Source organism: Mustela nivalis (assembly GCF_964662115.1).
Source record: "Mustela nivalis genome assembly, chromosome: 10".
Taxonomy (NCBI): Eukaryota; Metazoa; Chordata; class Mammalia; order Carnivora; family Mustelidae; genus Mustela; species Mustela nivalis.
Window position 1 is genome coordinate 11,153,085 of NC_139029.1, and position 14,566 is coordinate 11,167,650.

General features: G+C 52.1%; 1 protein-coding gene across 1 annotated transcript in view; it reads left to right on the top strand.

Moving 5' to 3' along the window:
* The first annotated feature begins 566 nt into the window (after positions 1–566).
* Positions 567–14,566, top strand: part of PADI1 (peptidyl arginine deiminase 1) — a 40,760-nt gene continuing 26,760 nt past the window's right edge. The window contains exon 1 of the mRNA XM_082688292.1: positions 567–740. Coding sequence (XP_082544418.1) covers positions 649–740 — 92 coding nt within the window. The 5' untranslated portion in view covers positions 567–648. The remainder of the gene's footprint in view (positions 741–14,566) is intronic.

The window sequence follows — 14,566 nt, forward strand, 5'->3', positions numbered from 1 at the left end:
CAGCGAATGCTGGGGGTCAGGCCTTGTGCTAACCCTCGCACGCATAGCTCCCGCATCCCCACATCCGTCCGATGGAGCAGGCACAGCTGCCAGCTCACTCCTGGGAGAGGAAGCCACAGGAGGGTGGAGCGTCTGCCCAAGGTCACAGGTTGTAAGAGGCCAAGCCGGTATTTGAACCCGGAGTCTGACTGCCCCATGCTTTGGATGCGTGAGATCGGGATCTGCACCCGGCACGTCATCAGCCCTCAGAAAGGGCTGACGGTGTGACCGTGAAGGTTCAAGCGCCGAGGTCTGAGGCTGGAGTCAAAGCTAGGGAAGGAGAGACAGGGCCCCCGGGGAGCTTCCGGGGACAGCTGAGCCCTGCTCCATCGGGGACCCCGACGGAAGCCCCCATTTCCCTCTCTCTCTGAGAGACCTGGGGTGCCTCCTCCCCTGGCCTCCTGGATTGGCAGGCCTGAGTGAGAGGGCTGGGCGTGGAGCCAGGAGGTGGGGACTCGGTTTAGGCAGCTAATCAGGTCACAGGGTGAAATTAAAAGGGAGGAGGAAAGCACCGACCCATCAGAACGCAGGCTCGTTCCTGGCGACTTGGTGTCCAGGACAGGAGCCGGGGAGATAGGAGGAGCGGAGCCCGGGAGCCCGGGGCACGGGATGGCCCCGCAGAGATCTGTGAGGCTGTCCCTCAAGAAACCCACCTACGCCGTGTGTGTGGTGGGAGTTGAGACGTCTGTGGACGTTCACAGGTGAGAACTGAGAGGTACCCGTCTGGGTCTAGAGGGCTGGGCTGCACCGGAGGACCCCGAGGCCATGGGGTGGGTGCCCGTTGGACACATCGAGCATGCTAGAGGGTGCTGGTAGTCGGTCGTTCGGAGTGTGGAGCAGGTGGCCTGGATGGAGAGCCTGGGTATCAGGGAGGAGCTAGGGTATCAGGCCCATCTTGGGGCTCCGTCTCTCCTGGGCACCTGGGGTCGGGTCTTTGGCCTCAGGGTTCTAGCTCTGAGCCCCGGGCTCTGTGTTCTGACATCAGAGAGGCGCTGGTGTGCGGCGCCAGAATGAACTGGTACTCAAGACGGGGAGCAGGACCGGGCCGCCCTGAGTTTCTCTCTCTTTCTTGCCAACAGCCCTTCTGTCGGAGGTGGAGGTGTGGGGTGTGTGGCGGCTTGATCCTTGGAGGCGGGCCAGGGTGATTGGGATCAGGAGGGAGTGTCAGAGGGATGATTCAAGGAGTTAATAAAGGACAAGAACCTAGAACCAGACCCGGGCTTGTGTTTGCCATGATGATGACGGTGCCGGCCGTGATGGGGGCACCTGAGGGGCGACATCTGAGGGGCCCCAGGAGAATCAGCTTCTCCTGTTGACTCAAGTCTCTGACCTGTCCTGGCTGTGCCCAGACGGGGGCCCAGGGACCTGGTCTGGCTTCAGTTTCCTCACCTGGCCATGGAGGGAGCTGGACTTGAGGGTCTCGGGGGGGCCTTTCCAGCTCTGATACTGTCTGTGGACTCCATTCTGTCTGGAACGATTTAGGGACTCCACTCCTGCCGGATAAGAGGGAGCTGGAGCTCCTGCAGATAAGGGGCTCAGAGAAGGTGGGGGCTGGGGAGTCTGTCACAAGGTGGGATCTGAGCTCGCACTGCCTCCTGGGTCTCAGTTCCTGTGCTGTCCCAGTCTGGTTGTGAATGCTGGGTCTGCCTTCCCGCTTGGCCTCCGGTGGGCCTCTGTCCCAGAAACCCTCTGAACCCCGCTGAGACAGGGCTGAGGAGGGGGAGCCAGGACCCTTGGAGGCCAGACCTTGGCTCTGAGTCCCATTGGGGGTCCTGGCATGGGGCTGGTTCTCTTGGATCTGGGTGGGTAGCCGAGATCCCATTTCTCCTGTCCTTTTAACGTAGCATTTCCTCGGCTTAGCAAATGGGAAAACAGGACGCCCAGTTAAGTATGCATTTTAGGTAAACAATAATAATAATTTTTAGTATATCCTATGGGATCTACTTATGTTTTTAAAAACTGGCGCTGAAATTCAAATTTAGCTGGACGCTGACTTGATCTGGCCACCCAGCTCTAACACCAAGGGCAGGGAAGGAATCGCTAGCAGGCCCCCACTGTCCGGATTCCAGACCTCTGCTCTCATCCTGGGGGGGTGGTTGTTTCCGGAAGGTCATTTCAGAAACTTGGGCCCTACACAGTGCTGCTGACTAAGGCCGGAAGCATTTTCCTGGGAGCCAGGAGACATGGGTTCTAGTCTGAGCTCAGCATCTGACTTGCTGTCTGGCGTCAGCCAAGTCACCGGCCCTTGCTGGGCCTCATTCCTTATCTGAGCCCCAACAGAGTGAGCTGAGTCCTGTCTTGAGTTCAGCGTGGAGGTCAAGGGCCCCGATTCTGGACAGACTTGGCTTCTCATCCTAGCTCCATTTGTGGCTGTGTGACCCTGGGCAAGCCGCTGTCCTTCTCTGGGCCCTGGTGTTCTCATCTGACAGTGGAGTGGGAGGGGGGATAAGCGAGACCCTGCGTGTCTAGGGCCCCTGGAAGCTGGAGGAGGTGCTCACAGCTCCTCCGGTCCCTCTTTCCGTCACGTCTCCGAGAGTGGGAGGAACAGAGGACGGGTTAGGTTGTGTGTGGGGTGGGAACGGAGGGTGGTTCCCCTTTGGGATCACCAAGCACCCCAGCACCCTCAGATTCGGGCCCTGGCCTAGCGGTGGAGCACAAGGAAGCTGCCTGGGTTGGCCACAGCTCCTGCGCTCTGGTTGACTCTGGGAGGTGGGGGTGGGGGCACTACTTTGGGGCCCTGAAGTGAGCACTTTTAATTATTTTATTTTGAATGTGGGGCTCAGACCTATAACCGTGAGATCAAGACCTGGGCCGAGATGAAGAGTGGAGCACTTCACTGACTGAGCCACCCAGGCGCCCCCGGAGTGAGCATTTTGAGAGACCACCCCCCCAACCTAACAGCCCTTAGGGAGCCTTCATCCTGGGCGTTGGTCTTGACCAGGGGTGTAAATACTGAAGGTCTCTAAGTTAGAAAACGGAAGTTTATTTGCAGCAAGTTGGTTTTAAAAGGAGACGAAAGGAAGACCTCCCCCCCCCATTCCCACCGACTGGTCTAAGATAGGTAGCGAAGCGGGCATGGCCTTTTCAGCCTGGGAAGGTTTGAAGAAGAGCCTGAAGGTCACCCAGGGCCCGGGCTGGCTAGGATGATGAACTTGGGGCTCCTCCACGCCCATTGGTGTCCTGCTCCAGCTGAGGCCAGGCAGCAGGTTTCTACTTAGCCTTGCCGATTGAAGGGGAAAGCCCTCCCCAACCCCAAAGAGGAGGTTTGCCCGTCACCTGAGCTGCCAGGAGGCTAAGCCTCCCAGGAGAGCCAATGGAGGTGGAGATGCGCGGTGATGAGTTCGAGGTGCTGTGTGGACCTTGTAGAGAAATATTTGTCTTTGGGGTAATTGTGTGCCCCAGCCCAAGGAACCCTTGAAATCCTCTCGGGATGTGCTATAGAAACCCCCCATTCCAAAGGACTAGCTCCCCACCCTGAACCATCGCCCCAGCAGACTTGCTCCCCACCCCCCACACTAACTGGTCAGATTACCCTGGTTGTCCCTGTCCATGCTTGGAGGTGGCCCCCAGAGGACGCATGCCAAAAAAGGGGAGGGTGGGGAGTGTGGGGAGTCCATCCGTGGTGCGGTCTGGCCCTCCTTGTCCGCCCAGAGGCCAGAATGAGAGCCCCAGGCTGGAGGCTGTAATGAATGTTTACTCTCTGGCCCGGAGAAGCTGGCTGTGGGGGAGGGGGAAGAGACATCCTCCTGGATCTCTCCAAAGCCTCCCCCAGTCCTGCAAAAGCTTCAGAGCAAAATAGACTCTTCAGAACAGAGGGGTAACATTCGAGGTGCCCAGGAAAGAGGGACTCCGGGTCGGGGGGGGGCTCTCCAAGGAGCTGGAGAGAGGCCCCAGGCTGCTGCTTTTTCCTGGAGTTCTGTGTATTTCAAAAAATGAAAATGCCAAAACAGAGTTATAAAACCTGTGGTATATATATTCTTAATGTTTACATTGAATAAATTGATGCTTTTAACGTGCGCAGAAGTACAGTGAGGTATAATTGTGCGGCTCACGGGGTAATTACCAGATTGCCGTAGACACTAATTCGTAATGACGGACAGACTCCGAGAGCCGGGCTGGACCAGGGTTTGAAAGCCGGGTGAGGACCGTCGCTCTTCCTGGCTCCAACCCGGGCCGCACCGCATTCCTTTGTTAGAAGTAATGTTGCAGTTTGAACGTGAGGTGCCTGGAGACTCTGGGGCCGGGGTCCTCCCCGCCCCCCGCGGGGTCCGGACATGGAACATGCGCTGTGTGTTCTTGGGGTGGAAAATGTTGGCGTCGGGGCAGACCTCTGAGATCGGTCACTGTTTAATCCTACAGGTGTCCCTGACCCCCTGGTCCCCCTGGCCACCTGCCATTTAAGACCATGGGCCCCTCCTCGTTGGTCTCTCTGTCCTCCCCTCCCTGCCCCTCCCATCATTTCCGGGTTGGTTTCCCTTCCAGCTTCCATCACTGCCGACCCCCGACCCCCGGCAGTCCCGTCTCCTCCCAGTCCCTGCCCCTCCTCGCTCGGTGGGCCCACCCTCTAGGGACCCCGAGAGAGCACTTGAGACACCAAGAAAGGGAGGGTCGCTCCCAGGTGAGGTAGATTCCTCCCGACCCCAAAATGCTCTCTGTGTCACATGTCCTCAGCTTTGCTCTGTCCAGAGAAGGTTCTACTCCCTTTTGGGGAGCTGCTAAGCAGCTGTTTAGCTCTGCCAAGGGGTCCTGAGGCTCGAAGATGTTGTGGGTGGTATGTGGGGCTAGAAGGAGCTGGCAAATCCGCAACCAGCTGAGGACGTCAGCTACCGGGGAGCCCGGGACATGGGCCTCAGCTGTGGGCCCGGACAGGTGCCATCGAGACCGTGTGTGGGCGCCGGGCTCTCGGGGCCAGGGCCGAGGGAGCTGGGACGCACTGGCTCTTGTCAGGGTCCTGCCCTCACAGGAGGTGCAGAGCATTGTTTGGCCCTCCAAATGCCCCAGAGAAGCCAGTCACCCTGCACTGGAGCCCGAGGCCACTTGAAGCCCTTCAAGTGCTCCAGTCACAATTTACGACCCCGCCTACCCCCACCTGGGTCACAGGCACTGTGCTGGGAGAGGTGGGCTAAGGCAGGGTTGAAAACTCCACAGTCGGACCCGGCAGTGGGTACACCTGTGTGGTCTGAGCCGGGCCGAGCCGAGGTGGCTGAGCTCAGGTTCCTCACCGGGGATGGAAGGCCAGCCACCATCCTCACTGGGTCCCTCACGGTGGGGCTGGGACCACTGGAGAGTCAGTGCACTGACTGCGGAGTCGTGACCTCTGGTGGGGGTTCAGGGGCGTACTTGCAGGCCGTATGACCTTGGGCCCATCGCTTAGCCTCTCCTGCTTCGCCCCTGCACGGCGGGGATGACGTTGCTTCTTGTTCCTACCTGTAGCTTTGGCCCCCATTTTACAGATGAGGAATTTCATCTCGCATGAAATGTGTACGCACAGGCATGCTTTTCTTTCTGCAGTTGGGGAGCCCGTGGGTGAGAGGGAAGAAGTGACTCACCTGTGACTTCCCATCCATAGCTCTTGGCTTCTCTCGGGGGGGGGGGAGGGTGTTGGGGGGGAGGTTCTGGTCCCCAGCCCCCATGTGGCTCTGCTGGGGGCGCCTGCGGCCCAGAGCCCTGTCCTCTCCTCTCCAGCCCGCACTCCCAGGAAGGCAGGGGTCCGCTTGAAAGGAGGCGGCCCCGGCCTGGCCCCTCCTTCCAGGTCCTGGGTGTGCCCCTCCCTGAGCAATGACAGGGCATAAGCTACCCATGATTGTTATCACTGGGAAGGAAGGAAACAGAGAACACAGCCACACCCTGCACCCTTCTAGATTTAGGAGAAAGTGTCTGCCTGTGACGTGGGGTCTGCAAGGGTCCAGCCACAGCCAGCACCCAGGGGGGTCCGAGGAGAAGGCCACACTGGAGTGGGGAAGCTGGGGGACCTTCTGGGGCCTTTGCCCCATGGAGGGCATTTAACAGATCCTACTGAAACCTACCTTGTGTTCAGGCCCCTGCTGGGCTTGGCACTGGGAGGTGATACAGCCCGTACCCGCCGGTGAGGGACTCCAGTCTTTGTCTGAGAGCAAAAGGAACTTCAGGATGTGGATGTTAATCACCCATATTTTTGGTCAAGTCGGGTAGGGAAGGGAGGTACAAGGATCCTCTTACCTACCAGCCTTCTCTCCAGGATCTGCTCTCTCTCCAAGTCCTTTGTGACCGTAATGACAGGGGGTGGCACTGTAGCAAGGGCTCGTGGCCTTAGCTCAATGAAGTATCCCAACAACCCCACAAGGTGTGGACAACTATGGTCCATATTTTGCAGACAAAGACATGGAGACACAGAGAGGTCGAGACACTTGCCCCAAGTCCCACAGGAGCTGAGATTTGAGCTCAGGTCTACCTGATCCCAAATGCCATGAGTTCCACCCCCCAAACACCTCGAGGTCTGGGAATCTTCTGTGTTGCTCGTCAGTTCAAGGGGAGGAGTGAGATAGAAGGTAGAGGCTGAACTTTGGAGTCTGTCCCAAGTGGGGGCAAATCCTGGCTCTGCCACTGTGTCCCTATATGTGATCTCCCTTTGAATTTCAATCTGTCTTCTGTAAAATGGGGAGAGGAATCCTGACTTCCCCACTCAGCAGGCAGAGGTCCAGGGGGATGGTATTAGAATGGAATAGCAGTGTGGTGCACACCACGGTGTACCTGCCCCGTGTGGACCCATGAGGGCAGGGCCGGGGTGACTCACCCCTGCCCTTCCCGTGCCCGGTGTGGTGCCTGACGCCCGGTGTGGTGCCCAGGGAATGCGTGTTGAGGCAGGGCAGCCTGCAGCACTAACTGGGAGTTCCCTGGGCCCCTGGGCAGCTGCTGTCCTTTAGGACTGGAGCCCGGAGGGGCTGCCCAGCTCTCTGGGACCGTCGGCTATGGTAGGTCTTAGCACCCAGCAGAAGCATCCACGGGGCTGGCTGTACCAGAGAGGACTTGCTGGGTCCTGCTGGCTGGCGCTATGTCATTTCTTGTGCCTGTGGCTGGAAGGTGGCACCTTGGGGGCACCCAGGGGGGCAGGTGTCTGGCCAGGTGTGAGGGCGGCTGTCGGCTTGGTTGGCCCCATTTGCTCGAGAGCTGCCCGCTGGCCCGCTTCTCAGCCTTTCCATTCGATTCTGCATTATTCTCCTGCCTTTGCCTCTCTCCAGCCCTGGGCAACCCTCCAGAGCATGCGTATCCTTTGCCACTGTGCCCCCATCCCCACCCACCCAGCTGGAGGCTAGGTCAGGACCATCCTGCCCTCCTTGCCCAGGCCCTAGGCTGGGAAGAGGGGCCCCAAACCCCTCAACTCTATCCTCTGGGGGGCTGGTGACATCCAAGCAGCAGCTATGATGAAGGGCATGGGAGGGACTTCTCCAAGACTGTTGTGTTTCTCCTCTCCTTAGAGACCAGTGGTAAGTTTCTGAGTAGTTGGGGTAAGGTGTGGCCTGCTGAACCCCAGTAGGAGGAAGCTTCTGGGAAGGTGCAGCTGAGCAAAAGGAAAAACTTTCTAATTACCTGAGCTGTCAAAGCACAAAGGGATGTGTGGTAGTGAGCCGCCTGGTCCAGGAAGTGTTCAAGCACAGAGCCCTGTGATGGGCTGGAGGCAGGCCAAGATGATCTCTGAGACCTTTCTCTGACCCAGGGCCTGGGCAGATACTCCACAGACTTACTGTTTTGGGGGAAGCAGGAGCCAGGAGGTCATGGGCGCTTTCCTCTTGGCCTGCACCAGCCTCACTCCTGCAACGTTCAGGTGCTTGTGTGGGGAAGAGGGGACACGGCTTTCCTGACTCGGTGCCCCACATACTGCCTTGGGTTCCATGCCAACCCCCCCCCCCCCCCAATCTCAAGGAATCATGTTTAGGAGCTTGTGTTGCAAAGTTCCATTTTCCTTTTTCTTCCTACGTCTTCCCCAACTAACTCACCCTTCCAGTCCCCCTGGGGGCATGCTCAGGGAACACACGTTCATTTTCATGTCAATCAGTACAGCATATGATGGGAGATAAACCTGCTGCTCTTTCCTCCCTTTGTCAGCTGTGTGACCCCAAGAAAATTACTTAACCTCTCTGAGATTTCTTCATGGGCTAGATGAGGACATACCTGTGAGGGTAGCTGTGAGTGCAGATGACATCATGGGTGTCAAAACCTGAGCAGGTACCTGGCACATGTACCTGGCTGGGAAAAGCCACCCCAGCGTCTTCCTCCCCACTGTTACCCGCGGAACACGCTGTCCTTCTGCCTCATCAGGTGCCTGGGAACTACCTGTTGACTCGAAATTCCCCACCTCACCGTCAGCGCCTCCTTCTGTGAGATTTTCTAAGAATTGACTCTCTTCTCCTCACAGCCTCTTTCTGAACCTGGTGCATACCAGCTTTGGGGTGCACGGATGCACACGGGTCGGGCAGTCTGCGGCTCTGGGGGACACAGATGGACTGCGACAGGGCCCCAGGGAAGGTCTGAACCTGCGCTATGGGAACACGGGGAAAGGTCACAGGAAGCTGGCCCTTATGGGCTGGGCTATTTGGGGGGCTCTGGGCTGAGAGATAGTAATGGTGGCAGCGGCACCTAATGCCTTTTAAGCACCTACTGTATGCTAAGCACTTTAAATCATCATCTCCTGGAAATCCCCCCCCCCCCCCCCCGCACAGCCCTAGGAAGTAGCTCTTTGGATTATACCCATTTCCAAGAGGAGGAAAACAGAGACTCAGAGCAGGTGAGCGACCGGGTTTGGGCCCACACTCTGCACAGAACCCACACTTCTGTCCGCAGAGAGATGGCATCTGAAGTGGGTCTTCAAGAATACAGATTTCTTCTCGCCCATCCCCTTCCTCACCCCGCACCCCTGCAGAGGTGGGAGAAGGGCCCTAGCTCATTGGCATCAGCATGGACATGATGATTAAGACACAACGCTGACATGTGTGGTAATGACTTACACCCTCTCATCTGATGGGTGCTTTCAAGTCTGTTATTTTATTTGCCTGTGAGTCTGGGTTGGGTCTGGGGGTTGCCTTGTGAGACTCCGCCGCAGGGCAGCCGGCCAGCAGGGGTCAGCTGGAGGCTCCGACCCAGCCGCCCTCAACCTCCTACCCTTGCTGGTTACACCCCCAGCCCTTCATCCACGGCCCCAGCCACAGATCCGGGAGCTTGAGAGATGAGGGGGTGGACCCCCTCTGCGAGGCCTGGGCACGGTCTAGGGGAGGACACCAAGCGAAGGAGGCTCTGAGATGGTGAGGGCCTATTGGGCATAACCTGCCAAGCGTGGGCACCAGCGGGAAGCAGCGGCCCCTTCCTCTCCCCGCCCAGTCTGCAAAGCTCCTGCTTGGGAGAGCCTCGGCTCTTGCACCTTTTCTACCCCGAGAGGCAGCCCAAGGGGAACCACCTGGGTCGGCGTGATGGAACGGGGAAGGCCGTGGGGGCCGGAGGGCAGGAGAGACCGGCATGGAAGCGGCGGCCCGGGGGATCAGCCCGGCCCATCGTGGTCCTCATGCACGACATCACCTCTCCCGGAGGCCCGGCCTTGGAGGGACTGTCCTGGCACCTGCCAGGTAGAAAGAAGCCGGGAGCGGACTCCCAGCACCCCGGAGGCAGCAGCGCTGGGCTTGGAAGGGCTGGACAGCCCCAGAGCATCTGTTCCTGCTCTTCCCCCTCTTCTTTTACCACTGTTATTACTGTTCCTATTATTTCTTACCCCGAATAGGGAGTTGCATGCCAGGGCTGTGATTTGGAAATGTCAACTTTTGCCCAAAGCTGGAGATTGGCTTCGTAGAACCCCACTCTCCTTGAAAGGGCTGTGTCTGGCGATGGCTCTGGGCTGAGTGATAGCCAGTCCCTGGCTGGGGCAGGGCAGGTGTCTCCCAGGAGCTGGGAACCTTTCTGCCACCAGCTGGGGCTCGTGCCTGCTTGCTTTTGGGATGTGTGGGGAAAGACTCTGGGGCTGGGCAGGTTGGATTCAAGTCCAGCAGGGCCACCTGCCCGCTGGGCAGTCCTGGGTTTCTGGGTTTCCCTGTCCTCATCCGTAACACAAAGTTTTACTGTCCTCCTGGTCCGTGCCAGACACTGAGCTGGGCACTCAGATGACAGTAGGTTTAGGGAGTAAAGTGGAAAAAAATGCCTGCATTCTAGAGGGAGAAACAGGGGGGACAGGCAATAAGCAAATATGTCAAAATAAGCAGAATATGTCAGGTGACATGAAGCTGGCTCATGGGGTAAGAGAGTGTGGTGTTCATGGTGTCTTCTTATCACACTGTCCTGAATTGGGCAGGGAAGACTTTTCTGAGAAGGAAATGAGGGGTAAGGACTCAGCAGATATCTGTGAGCTGAACATCCTGAGCAAGAACTGCAGGTGCAAAGGGCCTGAGGTAGGAGTAAGATGAACGTGCTAGAGGGAGAGCAAGGAGCTGAGTCTGGGAAAAGGGGGAAAGGGAAGCCACATGGTCTGGAAGCCAGTTTGACTCTGTGGAAGGGTTACAAGCAGGAGGGACACCAGAGGGTTTTTTTTTGTTTTTTTTTTTTAATAAAGAGGACCCTTTTGCAGATAGGTCCAGAACAGACTGAGGGCAACAGGAGAGGAGGCAGGAGACCAGCTGCTTGTAAAAATTCATGTGAAAGTGATTGGTGATCTGCTCTGGGGTGTTAGCTATTGGCGAGGTAAGAGTGTCTGCCCTGGGCATGACATGAAGGTGGAGTCCTTAGGGTTTGCTGGGTCCTGGGTGCAAGGGAGGGAGGGGACCCCAGGGTGAACCCGAGGATGGAGAGGCAGGGGAAGGTCTTGGGCAGGTCTGGACGGGGCAGGGGTGGGGAGGTAGGAGTTTGATTTTGGACACTATAAATTTATTTATTTATTTATTTATTTATTTACATTATTGTTTTTAGAGTAGAACTTCTTTTAAAAAAATTATTCCAGTATAGTTAACATACAGTGTTACACTGGTTTCAGGTACACAATATAGTGATTCAACAATTCTATACATTAACCAGTGCTCATCATGGAAGTGTACTCATTAGTGTGTATATATATATATATGTATATATATATATACACACACACTATATACATATAAAACACATCTTTTTTATACATTTATCTATCAATGGACACTTGGGCTGCTTCCATAATTTGGCTGTTGTTGGTAAGCTGCAGTAAACTTAGGGATGCATGTATCTTTTCAAATTAGTGTTTTTGTGTGGCTTGGGTAAACACTCAGTAGGGGAATTATTGGGTCATAGGGTAGTTCTATTGTTAATATTTTGAGGATCCTCTGTACTGTTTTCCAGAGTGGCTGCACCAGTTTGCATTCCCACCAACAGTACGTGAAGATTCCTTTTTCTCTACATCTTCGCTGACACTTGTTTTTTGGGTTTTGGGTTTTAGCCATTCTGACAGGTGTGAGGTGATGTCTCATTGTGGTTCTGATTTGCATTTCCCTGATGACGAGTGGTGTTGAACACCTTGTCATGTGTCTGTTGGCCATCTGGATGTCTTCTTTGGAGAAATGTCTATTCATGTCTTCTTCCCATTTTTTTAAAAATTTGTTTTTTGTGAGGTTTGAGTTGTATCCATTCTTTATATATTTTTGATATTAACCCTTTATTGGACACGTCACTTGCAAATATCTTCTCCCATCCCATAGATTGCCTTTTAGTTCTGTTGATTGGTTCCTTCACTGTGCAGACACTTTCTATTTTGATGTAGTCCCCATAATTCACTTTTTTTTTTAAAGTTTTTATTTATTTATTTGACAGAGAGAGATCACAGGTAGATAGAGAGGCAGGCAGAGAGAGAGAGAGAGAGAGAGAAGCAGGCTTCCCGCCGAGCAGAGAGCCCGATGTGGGACTCGATCGCAGGATCCTGAGATCATGACCTGAGCCGAAGGCAGCGGCTTAACCCACTGAGCCACCCAGGCACCCCCCATAATTCACTTTTGCTTCTGTTTCCCTTGCCTCAAGAGACATATCTAGAAAAATGTTGCTACGGTGGATGTCAGAGAGATTACTGCCTATACTCTCAAAATTAATTAAGGACCTAAATGCGAGAACTTTTTATGGTTTCAGGTCTCACATTTAGGTCCTTAATTCATTTTGAGTTTATTTTTGTATACGGTACAAGTTGTCCGGTTACATTCTTTTACACGTAGCTATCCCGTTTTCCCAATACCATTTGTTGAAGAAACTTTTTCACAATGGATATTCTTGCCTCCTTTGTTGAAGATTAATTGACCGTATAATTGTGGGTTTATTCCTGTGTTTTCTACTCTTTTCCATTGGTCTATGTATCTATTTTTGAGCCAAGAGCATCCTGTTTCGATTACTGTAGGTTGGTAGCATATCCTGATATCTGAAATGACAATATCTCTAGTTTTGTTCTTCTTTTTCAAGATTGCTTTGGCTTTTCCTTGTCTGTTGTAGTCCATACAACATTTTAGGATTCTTTGTTATAATTCTATGAAAAATGCTGTTGGTATTTGATAGCGTTTGCATTAAATCTGTAGACTGCTTTGGGTAGTATGGGCATTTTAACAATATTTGTTGTTCTAATCCATGAGCATGGAACATCTTTCTGTTTGTGTCATTTTTTATTTCTTTCATGTTTTATAGTTTTCAGCATACAACTCTTTCACCACCTTGGTTAAGTTTGTTCCCAGATAATTTATTATTTATGGTGCAATTGTAAATGGGATTATTTTCTTAATTTTTCTTTCTTTTGGTATATAGAACTGCAACAGATTTCTGTACATTGATTTTGTATCCTGGGATACAATTCATTTCCTGTGATAATGAATTCACATATCAGTTCTAGTAGTTTCTTTAGGGTTTTCTATATATAGTATCATGTGATCTGCAAATAGTGAGAGTTTTATTTCTTCCTTACCAATTTGGGTGCCTTTTACTTCTTTTTCTTGTCTGATTGCTGTGGCTGTGACTTCCAGGACTATGTTGAATAAAGTCACGAAAGTGGACATCTGTATCTTGTTTCTGATCGTAGAGGAAGAGCTCTCAGTTTTTTACCATTCAATATGATGTGTTGTTTTTATTTAAGGCCTTTATTTAATGTTGAGGTGTGTTCCCTCTGAACCTACTTTGTTGAGGATTTTTATCATAGAGGGATGTTGTACTTTGTTGAATGCTTTTTCTGCATCTACTGAAATGATCATATGGTTTTATTCTTCCTCTTGTTGATGTGATATATCATGATGATTGATTTGTGAATATTAAACCACCCTTGTATTTCAGGAATAAATACCACTTGATCGCAGTGCATGATTTTTTAAAAATAGATTGTTAGATTCAGTTTGCTAATATTTTGTTGAGGATTTTTGTATCTGTGTTTATGATAGCTATTGGCCTGTAGTTTGTTCTCTCTCTTTTTGGTGCCTTTATCTGGTTTTGATATCATGATAATGCTGGCCTCATAAAATGAATTTGGAAGCTTTCCTCTTCTGTTTTTTGGAACAGTTTGAGAAGAATAGGTATTAACTCTTTAAACATTTGGTAGAAATCACCTGTGAAGTCAACTGGTCCTGGACTTTTCTTTGTTGGGAGTTTTTTGATTACTGATTCAATTTTATTGCTGGTAATCAGTCTGTTCAAGTTTTCTATTTCTTTCTGGTTCAGTTTTGGTAGGTATATGTTTCTAGGAATTTATCCATTTCTTCTAGGTTGCCCAATTTTTTGGCATATAATTTTTCATATTATTCTCTTACAATTCTTTGTATTTTTATTGGGTCTGTTATTGTTTCTCCTCTTTCATTTCTGATTTTGTTTATTTGCATCCTCTCTTTCCCTCTCTCTCTCTCTCTCTCTCTCTCTCGGAGTCTGGCTAGAGGTATATCAATTTTGTTGATCTTTTTAAAGAGCCAGCTCCTGGTTTCATTGATCTGTTCTATTTGTTTTGTTTGTTTATTTGTTTGTTTTTATTTCATTTATTTCTGCTCTGATCTTTATCTTTTTTCCTTCCTTATACTGGTTTTGAGTTTTGTTTGTTGTTCTTTTTCTAGCTTCTTTAGGTGTAAGATTTGGACACGTCACTGTTTGAGATTTTCTTTCTTCTTGTGCTTGGACTGTATTGGCATAAACTGCCCTCTTAGAATAGCTTTTGCTGCATCCCAAAGATTTTGGACCATTTCATTTTCATTTGTCTCCATGTTCTTTTAAATTTCCTCTTTGATTTCTTGTTTCATTAATTGAAACATTCATTGTTTAGAGCAGCATGTTATTTAACTTCCATGTATTTGTGTACGTTCCAGATTTTTTCTTGTGGTTGAATTCTAATTTCATAGTGTTATAGTCAGAAAAGATGCATGGTATGACTTCAGTATTTTTGAATTTTTTGAGACTTGTTTTGTGGCCTAATATGTGATCTCTTCTGGAGAATGTTCTGTGTGCACTTGAAAAGAACATATAGTCTGCTGTCTTAGGGTGGAATGTTGAATCTATCTGTTATTTCCATCTAGTCCAGTGTGTCATTCAAAGCCACTGTTTC